This window comes from Nymphalis io, chromosome 5 (assembly GCF_905147045.1).
Source record: "Nymphalis io chromosome 5, ilAglIoxx1.1, whole genome shotgun sequence".
NCBI lineage: Eukaryota > Metazoa > Arthropoda > Insecta > Lepidoptera > Nymphalidae > Nymphalis > Nymphalis io.
This window is the reverse complement of record NC_065892.1, coordinates 8,831,334-8,846,768: the sequence shown is the minus strand read 5'-3', so window position 1 is coordinate 8,846,768 and position 15,435 is coordinate 8,831,334. Positions and strand designations below refer to the sequence as shown.

Here is a 15,435-nt window from a genome sequence, read left to right as displayed (position 1 = left end):
ATATATATATATATTATATATATATAATAAAATATTGCTGTTTGGCGGTAGAATATGTGATGAGCGGATGGTATCTACCCAGACGAACTTGCATATTGTCTTCAGTCTTACCACCAAGTTAAGTATGAGTACGGCGCAAATATTATATAATATCAATACAAAGTTAAAAACAGTTATTTCTTTATATTTCGAATACATTTTAAATCATCTATATACCTATGACCTTCATTACGATCTAACAAATATTGCCCTTGCTAAACAATTACAAACAGCCAAATTGTTTCTCGTTCGAAAAGTTTCCACACCAAAAAGTTTATCTAAGAATATTTTATGAACAGATACGTACAAGCCTAGTATAGTTTTATTGTACGTATAAATTAAAAGATGCTTTAAACTTTAAGTTATGCCGCAGTAACTTCTACAGTCTTCGTTTTAATCTCAGTTTTGAAAGAGAGTCTCATCTTAGTGAATGAAAATTATTTTAAGATTTCCATGTCCTACATTGTGATTGGTTGACTATATTTGTTGATTGTCTGATTAAGACAACTTATGAAATTATATAAAAATTAACTAAGCGAACTATGACAAAGTTTGATAGACTTGTAGTGAGGAAGAGAAGAGAGTGAAACGTTACAGTAATCTATACGATTAAACATGTAATATCTGCACAAGCCGTTCTCGTATTGGACAATATAACCACCAAAATCTGATAAATCACACGAGGTCAAGTATGTATATAATAATTAAAACTTTTAAGTAAGGCACGTGTCAAAATCGCATATTTCGAGAATCGAATCGAGTTCTTATCAAATAACACTGCAGGTTTTTTTTTAACTTGAATTCGTTTTTTAATATAATTATACGTGTCTATAACTATTTATTTGTCAGTTTTAAAAGTCACACAATTTAGCGTTGACTTAATTATAATACCACTAGCCTCTGACCTCTCGTTAGAGAGAATAGAGACTAATTAATTGGAGGCCAACCTCTAATTGATCGAAACCGCGATTGAAAGTGGACGAAGTTGTTGTTTTTTTATTTTATTTTGTTTTTTAAGAATGCAGTATAAATATAAAGTATGCAGTAAAATAATTTCAGATGCTTATAACATTTTTAATAAAAAAAATATACGCACTCATTTTTACATGAAATATATTTCATAATATAAAATTTAAAAACTAATTAATTTGGTACCATGCACGGACGGTACAGTAATGGTCTGTTTATAACTATGTAATTTTGTTTACCATTACAATGTGCCAGGCAGTAACAGACGCGTAAAACGAAATTTGACACGAAATTATTGTCTAATTAATTAGAGGTGTCTAATTAATGAGGATCGACATATATTTTTTTTACAGAAAAAGTTTTATAAATTTCCCTGAATGTAAGATTTTAACCATTTTTTTCATAAATCTTGTATTTGTTATAATACTAGTAACAATAAGATTTGCGAATTATTCAGTTTTTTTTTTTATAGAATAGAAAGGCGGACGAGCATATGGGCCACCTGATGGTAAGTGGTCACCAACGCCCTTAGACAATGGCATTGTAAGAAATGTCAACCATCGCTTACATATCCAATGCGCCACCAACCTTGGGAACTAAGATTTTAGTCTTGTGCCTGTAATTACACTGGCTCACTCACCCTTCAAATCGGAACACAACAATATCAAGTACTGTTGTTTTGCGGTAGAATATCTGAAGAGTGGGTGGTACCTACCCAAACGAGCTTGCACAAAGCCCTACCACCAGTTAAATCACAATCAATCAATCTAGTATTATCAGATACTAATTAAACTAACGATAAGAAAGTTTTGCTATTGCCGATAGTATAGCTGATATGTGAGTACTGGTACCCACCTTCCAAAAAACAAATGGTTAAAACCCATATGTAAGCTTGTTACGTGGCTATACCGCCACCCGCGCTGAACATTACTATTACACCACGTTGGTCGTAGCGTGATGTGTCATTTTCTATGAACTTTCTTAATAAATGGGTTATCTATGGGTAAATTTTCCTTTCAGAAAAATTGAGCTTTGAAGTATGTTATATGTTTTTTTGCTAATAAAATATTGTAGTTTTATCTTTGAATTGAAATGTAAATACAGTTTAAAATTATACTTGAATGTGGTGGTTAAAAAAAATATTAAACTTACCTCTAAGTACCTGAGAGCATACATCGCAGGGCGTGATTTTCTTGTAGGTATACTCTTGGAAATTATGCGCGTCTGTATCACCTGAGCGCATATCACGCGATGCACCGTTCCTCCTAAACAAGAATTTATAGTTGTATATTTTAAGCGTTACGCATTAATAAATTTTAAACAAAGGAAATAAATTTCCGTTATATGTCACAAATCGGCACTAACAAATATTGGCCTTAATTTCCATGGAATCCTTATAAATATGAAAAATCCATTTGTTCCATGGATTATATTTAATAAAGTATAAACTAACAAAGTTGATGTAAGCGTTCTTAATATCAGTCAAAGACAGAAACTAAATGTATAATTTAATTCCTTGTCCAAAATCAATACATATTAATTATACCATGTATTTTTAATGTCAATTTTAAAATTATTTGTTCATTTCAATAAACATTTTGTAGATACAAGGTTTCAATAGTCAATGAATATCAGAGCGATGTGTGAGTGGGGTATTTATCATTCTGTTGGTACTTTTCAAACTGTCACACAAGGGTAATTTACGCCATATAATATATTGATCTATCACGACCAAGGTCAAGAGCATGGAGAACGGTAGGTAAACCATTACCACTTCGCCGGAGAACGCTTGTAGCTTTGATATCGTTTTATTACAAATATCAGTTATTAATATACAAACCTTATATGACTTATATATTTATAAATATATTTTTTATCTAAAGTAGGCTGAATTTTCTGTTTAAGTTTATTGTTAGTGGATTAAATATTATGTATAGCGCATTAAGACGAGAGTTAAGCCCAATTTATCTTAATTCTATCTTAGAACAATAGACAGTGACAAGCATTAATATTGTGAAGTTCTAAGCGTGCTTTTCAATCATAATACAGGATTTTGCTTAGCAAATTAGCTCATACAATATGTAAATGCTCATACAAAATTTAAGCAAATAAAAATAAGCAGGACATAAACTAATTGAAACGATGAAAGTTTATTATATAATAGTTAATTTTTATAGATTAAGTATTTACATGTTTTAGTACAAGGGACATATGTCAGGTTACATAGAAGGGTTATTTACACCTACAGGGAAAGTTTACCTCATCGCCATAACCGTTGACACCGCGTGGTACATTTGATTTTTTCTTATGATGCAAGAAGAGAACATCAAAATGAACATGATAAGTGGTTAAATTATATCATATTTAAAAATGCATTTCAATCTGTGATGTGTTGCGTCTGTGACGTTACTATTTATACACACACTGTTAAAGCTGATTAGGCATCCGATGTGAACATCACAAATTTGATTGATTTGTAATTCGATCGTGCTATGGAAATCGACATAAAAAAAATAAAACAAAATATATATTTTTTATTAGTGGAACGACAAACTTACAACTAAAATGAGGTTCAATAAAAAATACTTAAATTTTTAATAAATGGGGGCAAATCAATAAACATTATTACTTAAATCATATTTTCTCGGAAGTATTTACATGTCAAATAAAAAGTATATAATATGCATAATAAAAGGTATATAATATGACATTTTATAGTAGACAATATATTTTGTTAACAACATGTAAGCTATGAACCATATTAAATCTGATATTGGAATAGTGAAATATGCTTAAACAATTCAAATTATAAAAATACACATTACTGTCGGTACATAGTTTTTTGTAAATAAAATCGCTAGCAGAGCTCTATCTAGACGGACTGGTTGACGTGGTTGGTAGATACTTGCCTTTCACGCCGAAGGTTGCGGGTTTGATTCCCACCCAGGACAGATATTTGTGTGCATGAACATGTCCTGAGTCTGGGTGCAATTATCTAAATAAGTATGTATTTACAAAAGAAAAGTAGTATATGTATATCAGTTGTCTGGTTTCCATAGTATAAGCTGTGCTTAGTTTGGGATCAGATGGCCGTGTGTGAATAATGTCCATTAAATTATTATATTATGAAAATGATAAATCGCCATAATACGTCGATCGCCATATTTGATTTAAAATGGTGCCATTTAATTAATCATATACTGTCACGAGAAACATATGCGTGTGCAAAATTTCATTTCATTCGAATATTATATTCCTGCTTCCCCCTTCCTTCTTAAGTCCACGCGAGCTGGTTCTCGATGTCACCGCCTAACTGTGACATCAATTCCATCGCGAACAAAGAAATTTGGCAACTCCTTTCTTTGTCGCACTTCCAAAAAATGGAATTCCTTACCAGCTCACGTATTCCCCTCCTCTTACAACCCGGGTTCCTTCAAACGAGGCGTGAAGAGGCATCTTGCGGGCCGGCAAGGCGAAGGCGGCTAGTGCAGAACGTTTTTCCCGTCTGTACTGGCCGTCGTCGCGTTTGGACTCTACTACCACTTACCATCAGGTGGAGTAGAGTCATTTGTCCTCCCGGCGATATAAAAAAAAAAAAAAATATCGGAAAGTGTGTCAAATTTAACTTGCAAGACAATATTACACACACCGTCCATATAATATGCCCCATTGCTGGGCTAAGGTATCCTCTCCTTTTGAGAAATAAGTTTGGAAGAAATTAATGTTATTACGTAATGGCGATTAGCGTAAAAGAATGAAAACATAATACCACTTTGTACTTTGAGTTGAGTTATTTTTTAAAAAAAGTTGAATAACTTTACTTAAAATATTTTCGTATCTACATATACATGAATATACAAAAATGTACTAATTTTTTATTATTATACCAAATTTTCGTATTATACCAAAGATATGCATAAAAAAGGTTAGTCGAATGACGTTGATAAAGCACATAGAATATTTTTACTACATGTGGTAACCGTGTAACTAGCCTTATTAATAATTATAATTTAATAATCGTAATATTAAAACTACAAGAATTGAATAAAAACTTTAAAACCCGTTTCAGTACAAACACAGTCGTCCTATAAAAGTCCTAACTATACAAATAACACGGAATGTGTTTTTATATCTTATAATTTTACTGTTGTTACAGTTAAGTAAAGTATTTTTATTTTGCATGTCAATATTTCATTTAGAAGTCTTCTTTCCGATTCAATGAAGACATCATTTCTTCATGTATTGTATGCGCCTCGTTATCTCCCCGTAGAAAACCATATTTATCTAAGTCTATATTTATTTACTCCGAGCTGAGTCTTGAATATATTTTGAGGATTGAATTTCTCGATGCTTGTTTGAAGAATTTTTGTATCTGTATAAAATAAATTTAGTGGCGATTTTATGGCTTAACAACGTACAAAAGTCTAAAAAAATGACGTAAAACAATATACATAATCTGTGTTAAGCTTAAAAACAATTAACAAATTTAATATTTATAAAAGGAAAACAAAGTAAAATATTAATCACATTTAACGAAGGCGATTTGAAGCCGTATAAAAAGCTTTAAATAATTTGTAACGACTTCGTTTCTTGACCGTTTAATCCTATTTGTGTTTGACATAATTATTTATTGCAAATCTGTTACTCGATTAATTTATAGGATTACAGTTCACTGCAATATTTCGCGCAGCTATGTCCATGGAAAGTTAAAAGATGAATTAATTAGAAAGAGTGTGCGTTTGCATCTTAAAACCTTTGTCTAATCACAAAAACGTGTAGTCGCATTGATTTGTAATGTTAAATTAAAATATATGAAAGTTTAGGGGTTTCGATTTGATAAATTCGAATTAAATCAAAATTTTGCATTGCCCTTTTTGGTGTGGTTTCTAGCGTACGAGCGCCGCGTTTTGGCGAAAAAACGAATTACTACACCACCATGAGGTTGAATATGATACAGGTCTTTTTGATTTCAGTAGTTTTTACTTATTTTTATGTATTTTTAAATAATTTTTATGTCATCTATTTTTCTAGAAATTACAATATACAAGCATTGTAATTAGAAGACTTGATTTATGATTTAAAAAGTTGGCACATTTGGGGACGTCGCTAGGAATATACGAGTAAGTTCACGATACGAAGTCTGTGACACAAAACTTATTTATAGGATACCATTACAATGCGTCGATTTCAAAATCAAATATATCATCATTTATATTTTGGGCACTATTACTGAATTTGCCTATTCTCTTTTTGCATCTACTGCATTGAAGTTTGCGATGATCGATGCTATATGTGGCAGCCTCGTTTTATGTTACGGATAACAATCAATCTAGTTCAATTTAGGTCGACAAGAAGTTATCTACACGTAATTTTGAATGCACATGGGGGAACTGGCTTCGAAATTTATTGTTTATATTAATAAAGAATTATTACCATGTTACTTTGACGCATAATTCAATTGAACGTAATTTTTATTCTACCATAAAGGAAATGGATTTGGAAAAAATTATAATCAGTATGATAGTAATTTACTCAGCCGTATGGATTCAGCTGAGGGTATCACCATCTTAATTCGTAATGTCTTAAGACCTGAATAAGGGCACATCTAATCAAGCACGTAAGCTAACAAACAACTAGTAGTATGCTGTAACCCAACAACTAAATAATATCCCGGGTAAGTCAGGAAACCAGCTGTAAATGACTGCCAAATCCCTTTTTTGTTGAGTTAACGCTCCGTACCGACCCCAAATAAATGATGATATTTTCGATTAAAATTTACGTGGTCTTCAAAATCAAAATATAGTTAACATTCTAAGAATCGAATAAATCGACTGCTAACTGATTTCTTATTCGAATTTAAATTTATTCATCGATCGAAAAAAACGAGATTAAAATTTATGCAACTTCGAGCTTATATCACACAGGCAGGGTTTCGAAGTACAAATCAAAGTTATTTGAGGGTCATCTTACACCTATTATATGTTTTGTATGGCTGCTAGACGATAAGTTAAAATAATTCATCGTGTTACATAGCTAGTGGCTAAATCATGGTTTAATTATTTATTGAAATCCAAATTAACACTGATATCTCGTCATAATATATTATTTTAAATATGGGGCATAATTTAAATTATCTAACGTAAAAAACAGCATTTACATATAAGTCTCGCTACTTTAATGATTTATCAATGAGAATCTGTGGCTGTTACAGGAATGATTAATATGGGTTCCTTTATTTGATCAGGGAACCATTCGAAATGCTTATTATTCATAACTCCATCGAGAAAAATTTTATTCATTTTAAGATTTCAATCAATTGAATCATTCCAGTTTGCTGTCTTTTCGCATTGGATGTGATTTTTTTCAAGTTAATGGCATTCACTGCACCACATTCTGGCGCATCGTTGATTATTAGATGATGATTTTTGCAAAAAATCTATTATCACGACTTGGGGGTATGACCGACTCGTAGGTCTTGACAGCAAACCTCTCCTAGTCGCTTCTATTCTTATGTGTGCGTGGCATGTATACAATATACCTAGTTGGTATGTATAATAATCATAAAAAATGCCTCTAGCGAAAGTCTAAGGCTTTAGTTATTTTACTCCATGATAATTTTAATAAATTTTAATTTTAACTGTCAACATATTACTGTAAATGTAAAAAAATATTTGTAATCAGCAGGATTACAAATAAATAAATAAAAAAGTAGGTTTTAATATGCAACTAACCACTTTTAAATCTTCATTTTATCGAATGAAATCGAACGAAGATCGTGGTTCTGACTATGTACTAGTTTTGACAACGCTTTGTATTAATTATTATATTATATTCAATAGAACTATAGCATAATTTGCAAAATAACTTGTAGAATATGCAAACGCAAAAAAATAGAATACTACCGGTCGTTGTAGTTAGAAAAATCATAGAAATGAGATCGTGCGCTGAGAGATTTTGCTGCCTGATTAGTTTAGTAAAACAGAATATGCCAGCCTACCCAGACAGGTAAGTTACCAGTCTAGGTTGGGCTTGGGCTGCACCAACCAATCACTTAAAGTACTTATTCCAGCCAACTGTAAAGCTTCATACAGCAATGTTACATTATGGGCGCGCCATATAGACACAGGGCATGGCAGCATGGATCCCAGACAAATGTAATAACTTTTAAAATGCCATTACGCATACGTGATCACTTACTGCCGTATAATTTATTTATAAACAAATTTTACTTATTAGTTTGTTTCTAAAAACGTCCTTTAGTTTTAAATATAATAGATATATTAATCTAGTACTAAATATTTGTAACTTCGCAATTAATGTTAACACCTAATTCAATATAGCTACTGATATAAAATAAATTATAAGGGTTAGAATCTTGAAAAAAAAATCGTTGTTTTGATAGACACCTGCAACAGCGTAGGGTTTGCAGATGCGTTGGCAGATTTGATGACATTTCGATTTCTACAACTACACAACTTCTTCTTCTTATGTTTTTTTTTAATAACCAGTGTACGACCATTTTTTTAATTGATAACATTAAAGCTGGTTAAACGTCAAAGAAAAAAAATATCGTTTGACAAACAGATAAGTGTAGTGTATAATGGAATGGTACTGAACTATTTTGCCTTTGTTTATTTATATATAAATTAGACATTCAGAAAAATACATCCCACATATCGACCGTTATCTTTGTATAAGTTGATCGTTTAAATTAAAAAACTTTATATAAAAGAACACATATAATATTCGAGGTCGTAATCTAATATGAGACTCGAGGTCTCTTTATGTGAACAAAGTTTTGTGGAAAATTGTTTTGTCATTTACTTTAACACGAACGACGAAACAGTTTTCCAACTATTACTTTTATTTTATATTTGTAGCACTTGTCGTTTTCTTATATTTTTTTATGTAAGCGTGAAATGCTGTATCCTCTACTCGCTCTCTAGGTTGGGTAGAGATTGCATACACATATTTTTAAATCTTACATACTATTATAAGTATCCAATGAGTTTATTTTAGGAACTTTTAGTTCATCATCATCACCAGCCGAAAGACGTCCACTGCTGGACAAAGGCCTCCCCCAAGGATTTCCACGTTGGCCGATCTTGCGCTGCCCGCATCCAACGGCTTCCCGCGACTCGTTCTAAGTCGTCGGTCCACCTTGTAGGGGGCCTGCCCACGCTGCGTCTTCCGGTTCGTGGTCGCCACTCGAGAACCTTTCTGCCCCAGCGGCCGTCGGATCTGCGAGCAATGTGCCCCGCCCACTGCCACTTCAATTTAGCAATTCTTCGGGCTATGTCGGTTACTTTGGTTCGCCTGCAGATTTCATCATTTCTGATTCGATCTCGTAGAGAAACTCCGAGTATAGCCCTCTCCATTGCCCTTTGAGTGACCTTGAGCCTTCTTATGAGGCCCATTGTGAGCGACCACGTCTCTTATCCATAAGTCATCACTGGCAACACACACTGGTCGAAGACTTTCGACTTGAGACACTGCGGTATTTGGGATGAGAAGATATCGTGTCGCTTCCCGAACGCTGCTTAGCCGAGTTGAATTCGACGATTGACCTCTTTCTCGAAGTTGGACCTACCTAGTTGGATGGTCTGACCTAGGTAGACATAGTTGTCTACAACTTCGAGTGCAGAATTTCCAACCTTGAGTTGAGTGGGTGCAACATGGATGTTCGACATGATTTTCGTCTTATCCATGTTCATTTTTAGACCCACTTGTTGGGAAACCCTGCTGAGGTCATCGAGCATAGTGCCGAGGTCTTCCAAGGTCTCGGCCATAATTACGATTTCATCGGCAAATCGAAGATGAGTGATGTACTCGCCGTTGATATTGATGCCAAGTCCGTTCCAGTCCAGAAGCTTGAAAACATCTTCCAATGCAGCGGTTAACAGTTTCGGAGATATCACGTCTCCCTATCTTACACCTCTCTGCAGTTGGATAGGTTTTGAGTTCCGATCCTGGAGTCGGATCGACATGGTGGCGTTCTCGTACAAGCACTTTAACACCCTGATATACCGATAATCAATTTGGCACCTTTGAAGAGAATTCAGCACGGCCCAGGTTTCGATCGAATCAAAGGCTTTCTCATAGTCCACAAACGCTAAGCAAAGTGGCTGGTTATACTCCTCAGTCTTCTGTATAACTTGCCGCAGCGTATGTATGTGGTCTATGGTGCTAAAGCCTTTCCGGAATCCGGCTTGTTCGGGTGGCTGGAAGTCGTCAAGCCTTTGCTCGAGTCGATTCGTAATGACTCTCGAAAACAACTTGTAAACATGACTCAGCAGTGAGATGGGCCTGTAATTCTTCAGAAGGGTTTTATCACCCTTCTTAAAGAAAAGTACCACCACACTTCTGTGCCATGCTTTTGGCGTTTGACCTTTGGCAATGACGGAGTTAAAAAGCCTCTGAAGAGCCCTGAGGATCGGTGTACCACCCGCCTTCAGAAGCTCGGCTGTAATACCATCATCACCAGGTGCCTTGTTGTTTTTAAGTTGTCCGAGAGCCATTCTAATCTCGAAAAGACTGACGCCCTGAAAATCTTCAGTGTAGTGTCGGGTTAGTCTTTTAGTTACAATTTTATTAAATACCAGCTGTGCCCGCGAGTTAATTCAAAGAAATCACTAAGAGCAGACTTATAATATTTCAGTATACAAAACATTTTTAGTTTTATTTTCATAAGATAGTATTTATTAGTTTTCACCTTACCCGGATCTAAATAGGGCAACTAAAAAGGGCATGAGAAAAATAGCATTCCCTTAAATATATATCGACATACTTGAATATCTTCTTTCCCTTTGCTTTATTTATTGTGACTGCAAACGATATCTTCAAAGGAATTATTCTCCTTTTAAACTATAAAATAAATATGTGTATTTAAAAAATAAGTACTTATCAACTAAGCGACTGAGTATCAATTTATCAAAACAAAGAGAAAAAAATATATGCGGTGACGAAACAAAATACCTAATAACCTATCAACTTTAATAAGATCTTATCTTTTATAAGAATTAGTGCCATGTTTATAAAAAAGATTTGGATTACCAACAAAAAGCTTATAGTGAGTCAACCTTAAAAGATAGACATTTTACTATTGCGGATTCTAATAATATTAGTATAGAAAAATAAAGTTTTTAGCGAGTTAAATAGTCTTTTTTTTATTTTGTATGAGCCACCTGATGGTAAGTCACCAAAGCCCATAGACATTGGCATTGTAGGAAATGTTAACCATCATTTACATAGCCACTTTGCCACCAACCTTGGGAACTAAGTTGTTATGTCCCTTTTGCCGGTAATTACACTGGCTCACTCACCTTTCAACCGGAACACAACAATACCATGTACTGCTGTTTTGCGGTAGAATATCTGATAAGTGGGTGGTACCTAGACGAGCTTGCACAAAGCCCTACCACCAGTAAATGTCTTGTTTAATCTGAATATTTTGGAATAAAAAAATATATTTGTGCACTTGGTCATTTACAGCATTAACAACGACGTAAATGACGGAGGCATCTGCGCTACAGAATCGTAGATCAGAAGACTTGTATATAATATATTTTGGTTGAACCCATTATAAAATCCGTGCAGTGACGGAGAAAGAATACATTTCACTGCCCCTCTCTTTCCCATGGGTGTCGTAAGAGGCGACTAAGGGATATCTGAGCGACCATCTGCTCATCTGGTGGTAGGATGCTAACATCCGCCTGGCTTGTTACCACCGTACGCATGGTGAAAAACTCGTGAAGTGGCTTGCAGCCGCGTTTCGAGGTCAGCCAGCGTACAGCCAGAGCCCGAGCGAGTATTGTCGCGATGGGTGTTGGTCCGGTTGGAGACGGCTGTTGAACCAATGCCGGGGGAAACTGTATTGACCTGCCGGTCAGGGAGACCCGAAGAAACGGCTGTTCCGCTGGCCGCCCGTGGCATAGTACAGGGGCCCGAGCGTGCCTAACCAGCTCGTGAGGCTGCCCCACCAGGCCACGCATAATCTCGGGGTGGACCGTCGTGCCGGTTGGTGACCGGTAGGTGGGGTCCCGGCGGCCACTTCCGGGGGGGTTCGGGGGCCCTTCCGTCCGGCGGGTCAGTGTATTTTTCCTTTTGGCAACCACTTGGGGAAACACGCCTCCACACTTTGCCCATCCCTATCGTGGCAATACATCGCTCGCTTCACGTCTCTTTTCCATTTAATTTCTCCCAAATGGCGCAACAAAAAAGAAATAACGGTCGTACAGCGGTGCTCACCCCCACCATACCCTCGCTGTTTGAGGTCGAGTTCTCTAACATCCGAGGACTCCACACTAACCTCAACGCTGTCCACCACCATCTCGAGACAGCACGGCCAGCAATGTTGTTTCTCACGGAGACACAAATACTCCGTCCTGCCGATACCAGCTACCTTAATTATCCCGGCTACACGCTTGAAGAATCCTTCAAAGCGAAAGCCGGAGTATGCTTGTTCGTCAGGACGGATGTTTGCTGTCACCGACTGCGCTGCTTGGAGGACCCCTCCTTCTCCATGTTGGTGGTACGTGTGGACCTGGTTCGTCAGAGCCGAGTCTACGTGTGCCTCTACAGATCCCACAATGGTGACTTGGAGACAAGCCGACTATTTGACCATCTTAGTCGGGTGGCAGATGCTGCGCAAGAGCAATTTCCTAACGCGGAATTGGTGTTTTTGGGGGACTTTAATGCTCACCACGAATCCTGGTTGAAATCCCTCAAAACTGACCATGCTGGAAGGACTGCTCATGCTTTTGCTCTCACACATGACTTGACCCAACTGGTTGATCAGCCCACCAGGATCCCAGACATTGATGGGCAAGCACCTTCTCCACTGGACCTTCTGCTGACTTCTCACCCGGTGGAATATCAGGTTGTGGTTCAGGCTCCTCTTGGCTCTTCGGATCACAGCCTTATTTCTACCAGAGTGCCACAGGCCAAGCTACCGCCACTAGCGGTATGCAAACGTCGCGTTTGGCACTATAAGTCGGCGGATTGGGACGGTATGCGCGATTACTATGCGTCGGTCCCTTGGAAGGAACGTTGCTTCAGTAGGAATGTCCCGACAGCTAGTGCCGCTGCTGTTGCTGGCGAGATCATGCTGGGAATGGAATACTACATTCCTAGCTCAGATCTCGTCAGTAGGAGTACGCGTAACCGTTGGTTCACTCGTGAATGTGCCGATGCTGTATCAGCTAAGCAGGCGGCATATCGCAAGTGGATCAACGGCTGCATTAGCGGGGCATCTAACATTGACTCACTGAAAGCAAACTATAATAAAAATTCCAAGTCCTGTAGAAAGGCATACACGAAAGCGGATGCACAGCGCATTGTACAGATTGGTCATGACCTTGTTTCGCATCCTAGGGGCTCCCGTAGCTTCTGGCGTCTGACCAAGTCTGTGCAAAACAATTTCTGCCAACCTTCGCTGCCACCGCTCAGAAATCCGGACGGATCGCTAGCTCACAGTCCGCAAGAGCAAGCTGATCTCCTGGCTAAACTCTTTGCCGACAATTCCGTCATCGATGATTGTAGTGCACTGCCACCTACAATACCTGCATGTGGCCATACGATGCCTGACATTAAAATCAGGCAACGTGATGTGCGTGCGGAGCTGCAATCACTTGATGTACGGAAAGCTAGCGGTCCCGATGGAATACCAGCCATAGTGCTGAAGAAGTGCGCAGCGGAGCTGTCTCCTGTGTTAACGCGCCTGTTCCAACTTTCTCTCTCTTCGGGAAGTGTGCCGGAGGCTTGGAGAAGAGCTAACGTGCAAGCGGTTCCCAAAAAAGGGGATCGGTCTGACCCGGCAAATTATCGGCCAATAGCTATCACCTCAGTACTTTGTAAGGTGATGGAACGGATTTTAAACAACCAACTGATCCATTACCTAGAAGATCACTGTCTAATTAATGATCGTCAGTACGGGTTTCGACCAAAACGGTCCACAGGTGATCTTCTAGCGTACGTAACACACCTCTGTGGTGAAGCTATCGACAAGCATGGAGAATCGTTGGCTGTCAGCCTCGATATCTCCAAGGCTTTCGACAGGGTCTGGCACAGAAGTCTTCTCTCCAAGCTACCGGCATATGGTCTGCCTGCTCAGCTATGCACCTGGATTGCCAGCTTCCTACACAAGCGTAGCCTTCGTGTTTTAGTAGATGGTTGCGTTTCACAATTCTATGTAGTGAATGCTGGGGTCCCCCAGGGATCTGTGCTATCTCCCACACTCTTTCTTTTGCATATCAATGATATGCTCTCCCTTGGGAACATACATTGCTATGCAGATGATAGTACAGTGCATGGTGGATACCACGGACGCGCAGTGGCTGGGCGGGCGGAAACTGAGGAGAGGCGGGAGAATCTTGTCATTGAACTCGATAGGACGTTAGATCTCATCGCCAAATGGGGCTCTGATAATCTTGTTGAGTTTAATGCCAAGAAAACACAGGTATGCGCTCTCACGGCGAAAAAGTCAACATTTTCCCCTCTTCCCTCCCTCTGTGGTACTCCGCTGGTGATGCAAAGCAAAATCGCCATGCTGGGGATTGACGTTCGCTGCGACCTTAGTCCAAGGGATTACATCGAGGCTGTTATAAAAACAGCTTCACGGAAACTCGGAGTTCTGAACAAGGTGCGGCGCTTTTTCACGCCACAACAACTGTGCCTGCTGTACAAAACACAGGTACGGTCTTGCGTGGAATATTGCTCGCACCTTTGGGATGGCTCCGCTAAGTACCTACTTGAGGCCTTGGACCGGTTGCAGCGACGTGCCGTACGCATTATTGGCGACGTAAAGGTCACAAACACCCTTGAGCCTTTACAATTGCGTCGTGAGATAGCAGCACTGAGCGCTTTCTATCGACTGTATCACGGCGAGTGCTCTGAGGAATTATTCTCTCTAATTCCTGCTTCCCCCTTCCTTCTTAAGTCCACGCGAGCTGGTTCTCGATGTCACCGCCTAACTGTGACATCAATTCCATCGCGAACAAAGAAATTTGGCAACTCCTTTCTTTGTCGCACTTCCAAAAAATGGAATTCCTTACCAGCTCACGTATTCCCCTCCTCTTACAACCCGGGTTCCTTCAAACGAGGCGTGAAGAGGCATCTTGCGGGCCGGCAAGGCGAAGGCGGCTAGTGCAGAACGTTTTTCCCGTCTGTACTGGCCGTCGTCGTGTTTGGACTCTACTACCACTTACCATCAGGTGGAGTAGAGTCATTTGCCCTCCCGGCGATATAAAAAAAAAAAATAAAAAAAAAAAAAAAAAGATATATTAAGTCAAACTACAGGCATTACTGTACCACAAATAGAACGACATACAACCATTTGTCCTTTAATTATAATTACGCGTAAGCGAAGCCGCGGGTCAGTTAAATATATAGTATAGAAAAACAAAAGAAATGTGTTTTACATTTATTGTT

At 38.1% G+C, this 15,435-nt stretch overlaps 1 protein-coding gene across 1 annotated transcript in view; it reads right to left on the bottom strand.

Moving 5' to 3' along the window:
- Positions 1-15,435, bottom strand: part of LOC126768847 (uncharacterized) — a 179,428-nt gene that overhangs the window by 10,147 nt on the left and 153,846 nt on the right. The window contains exon 13 of the mRNA XM_050487203.1: positions 2,161-2,273. Within this exon, the coding sequence (XP_050343160.1) occupies positions 2,161-2,273 (113 nt within the window). The remainder of the gene's footprint in view (positions 1-2,160; positions 2,274-15,435) is intronic.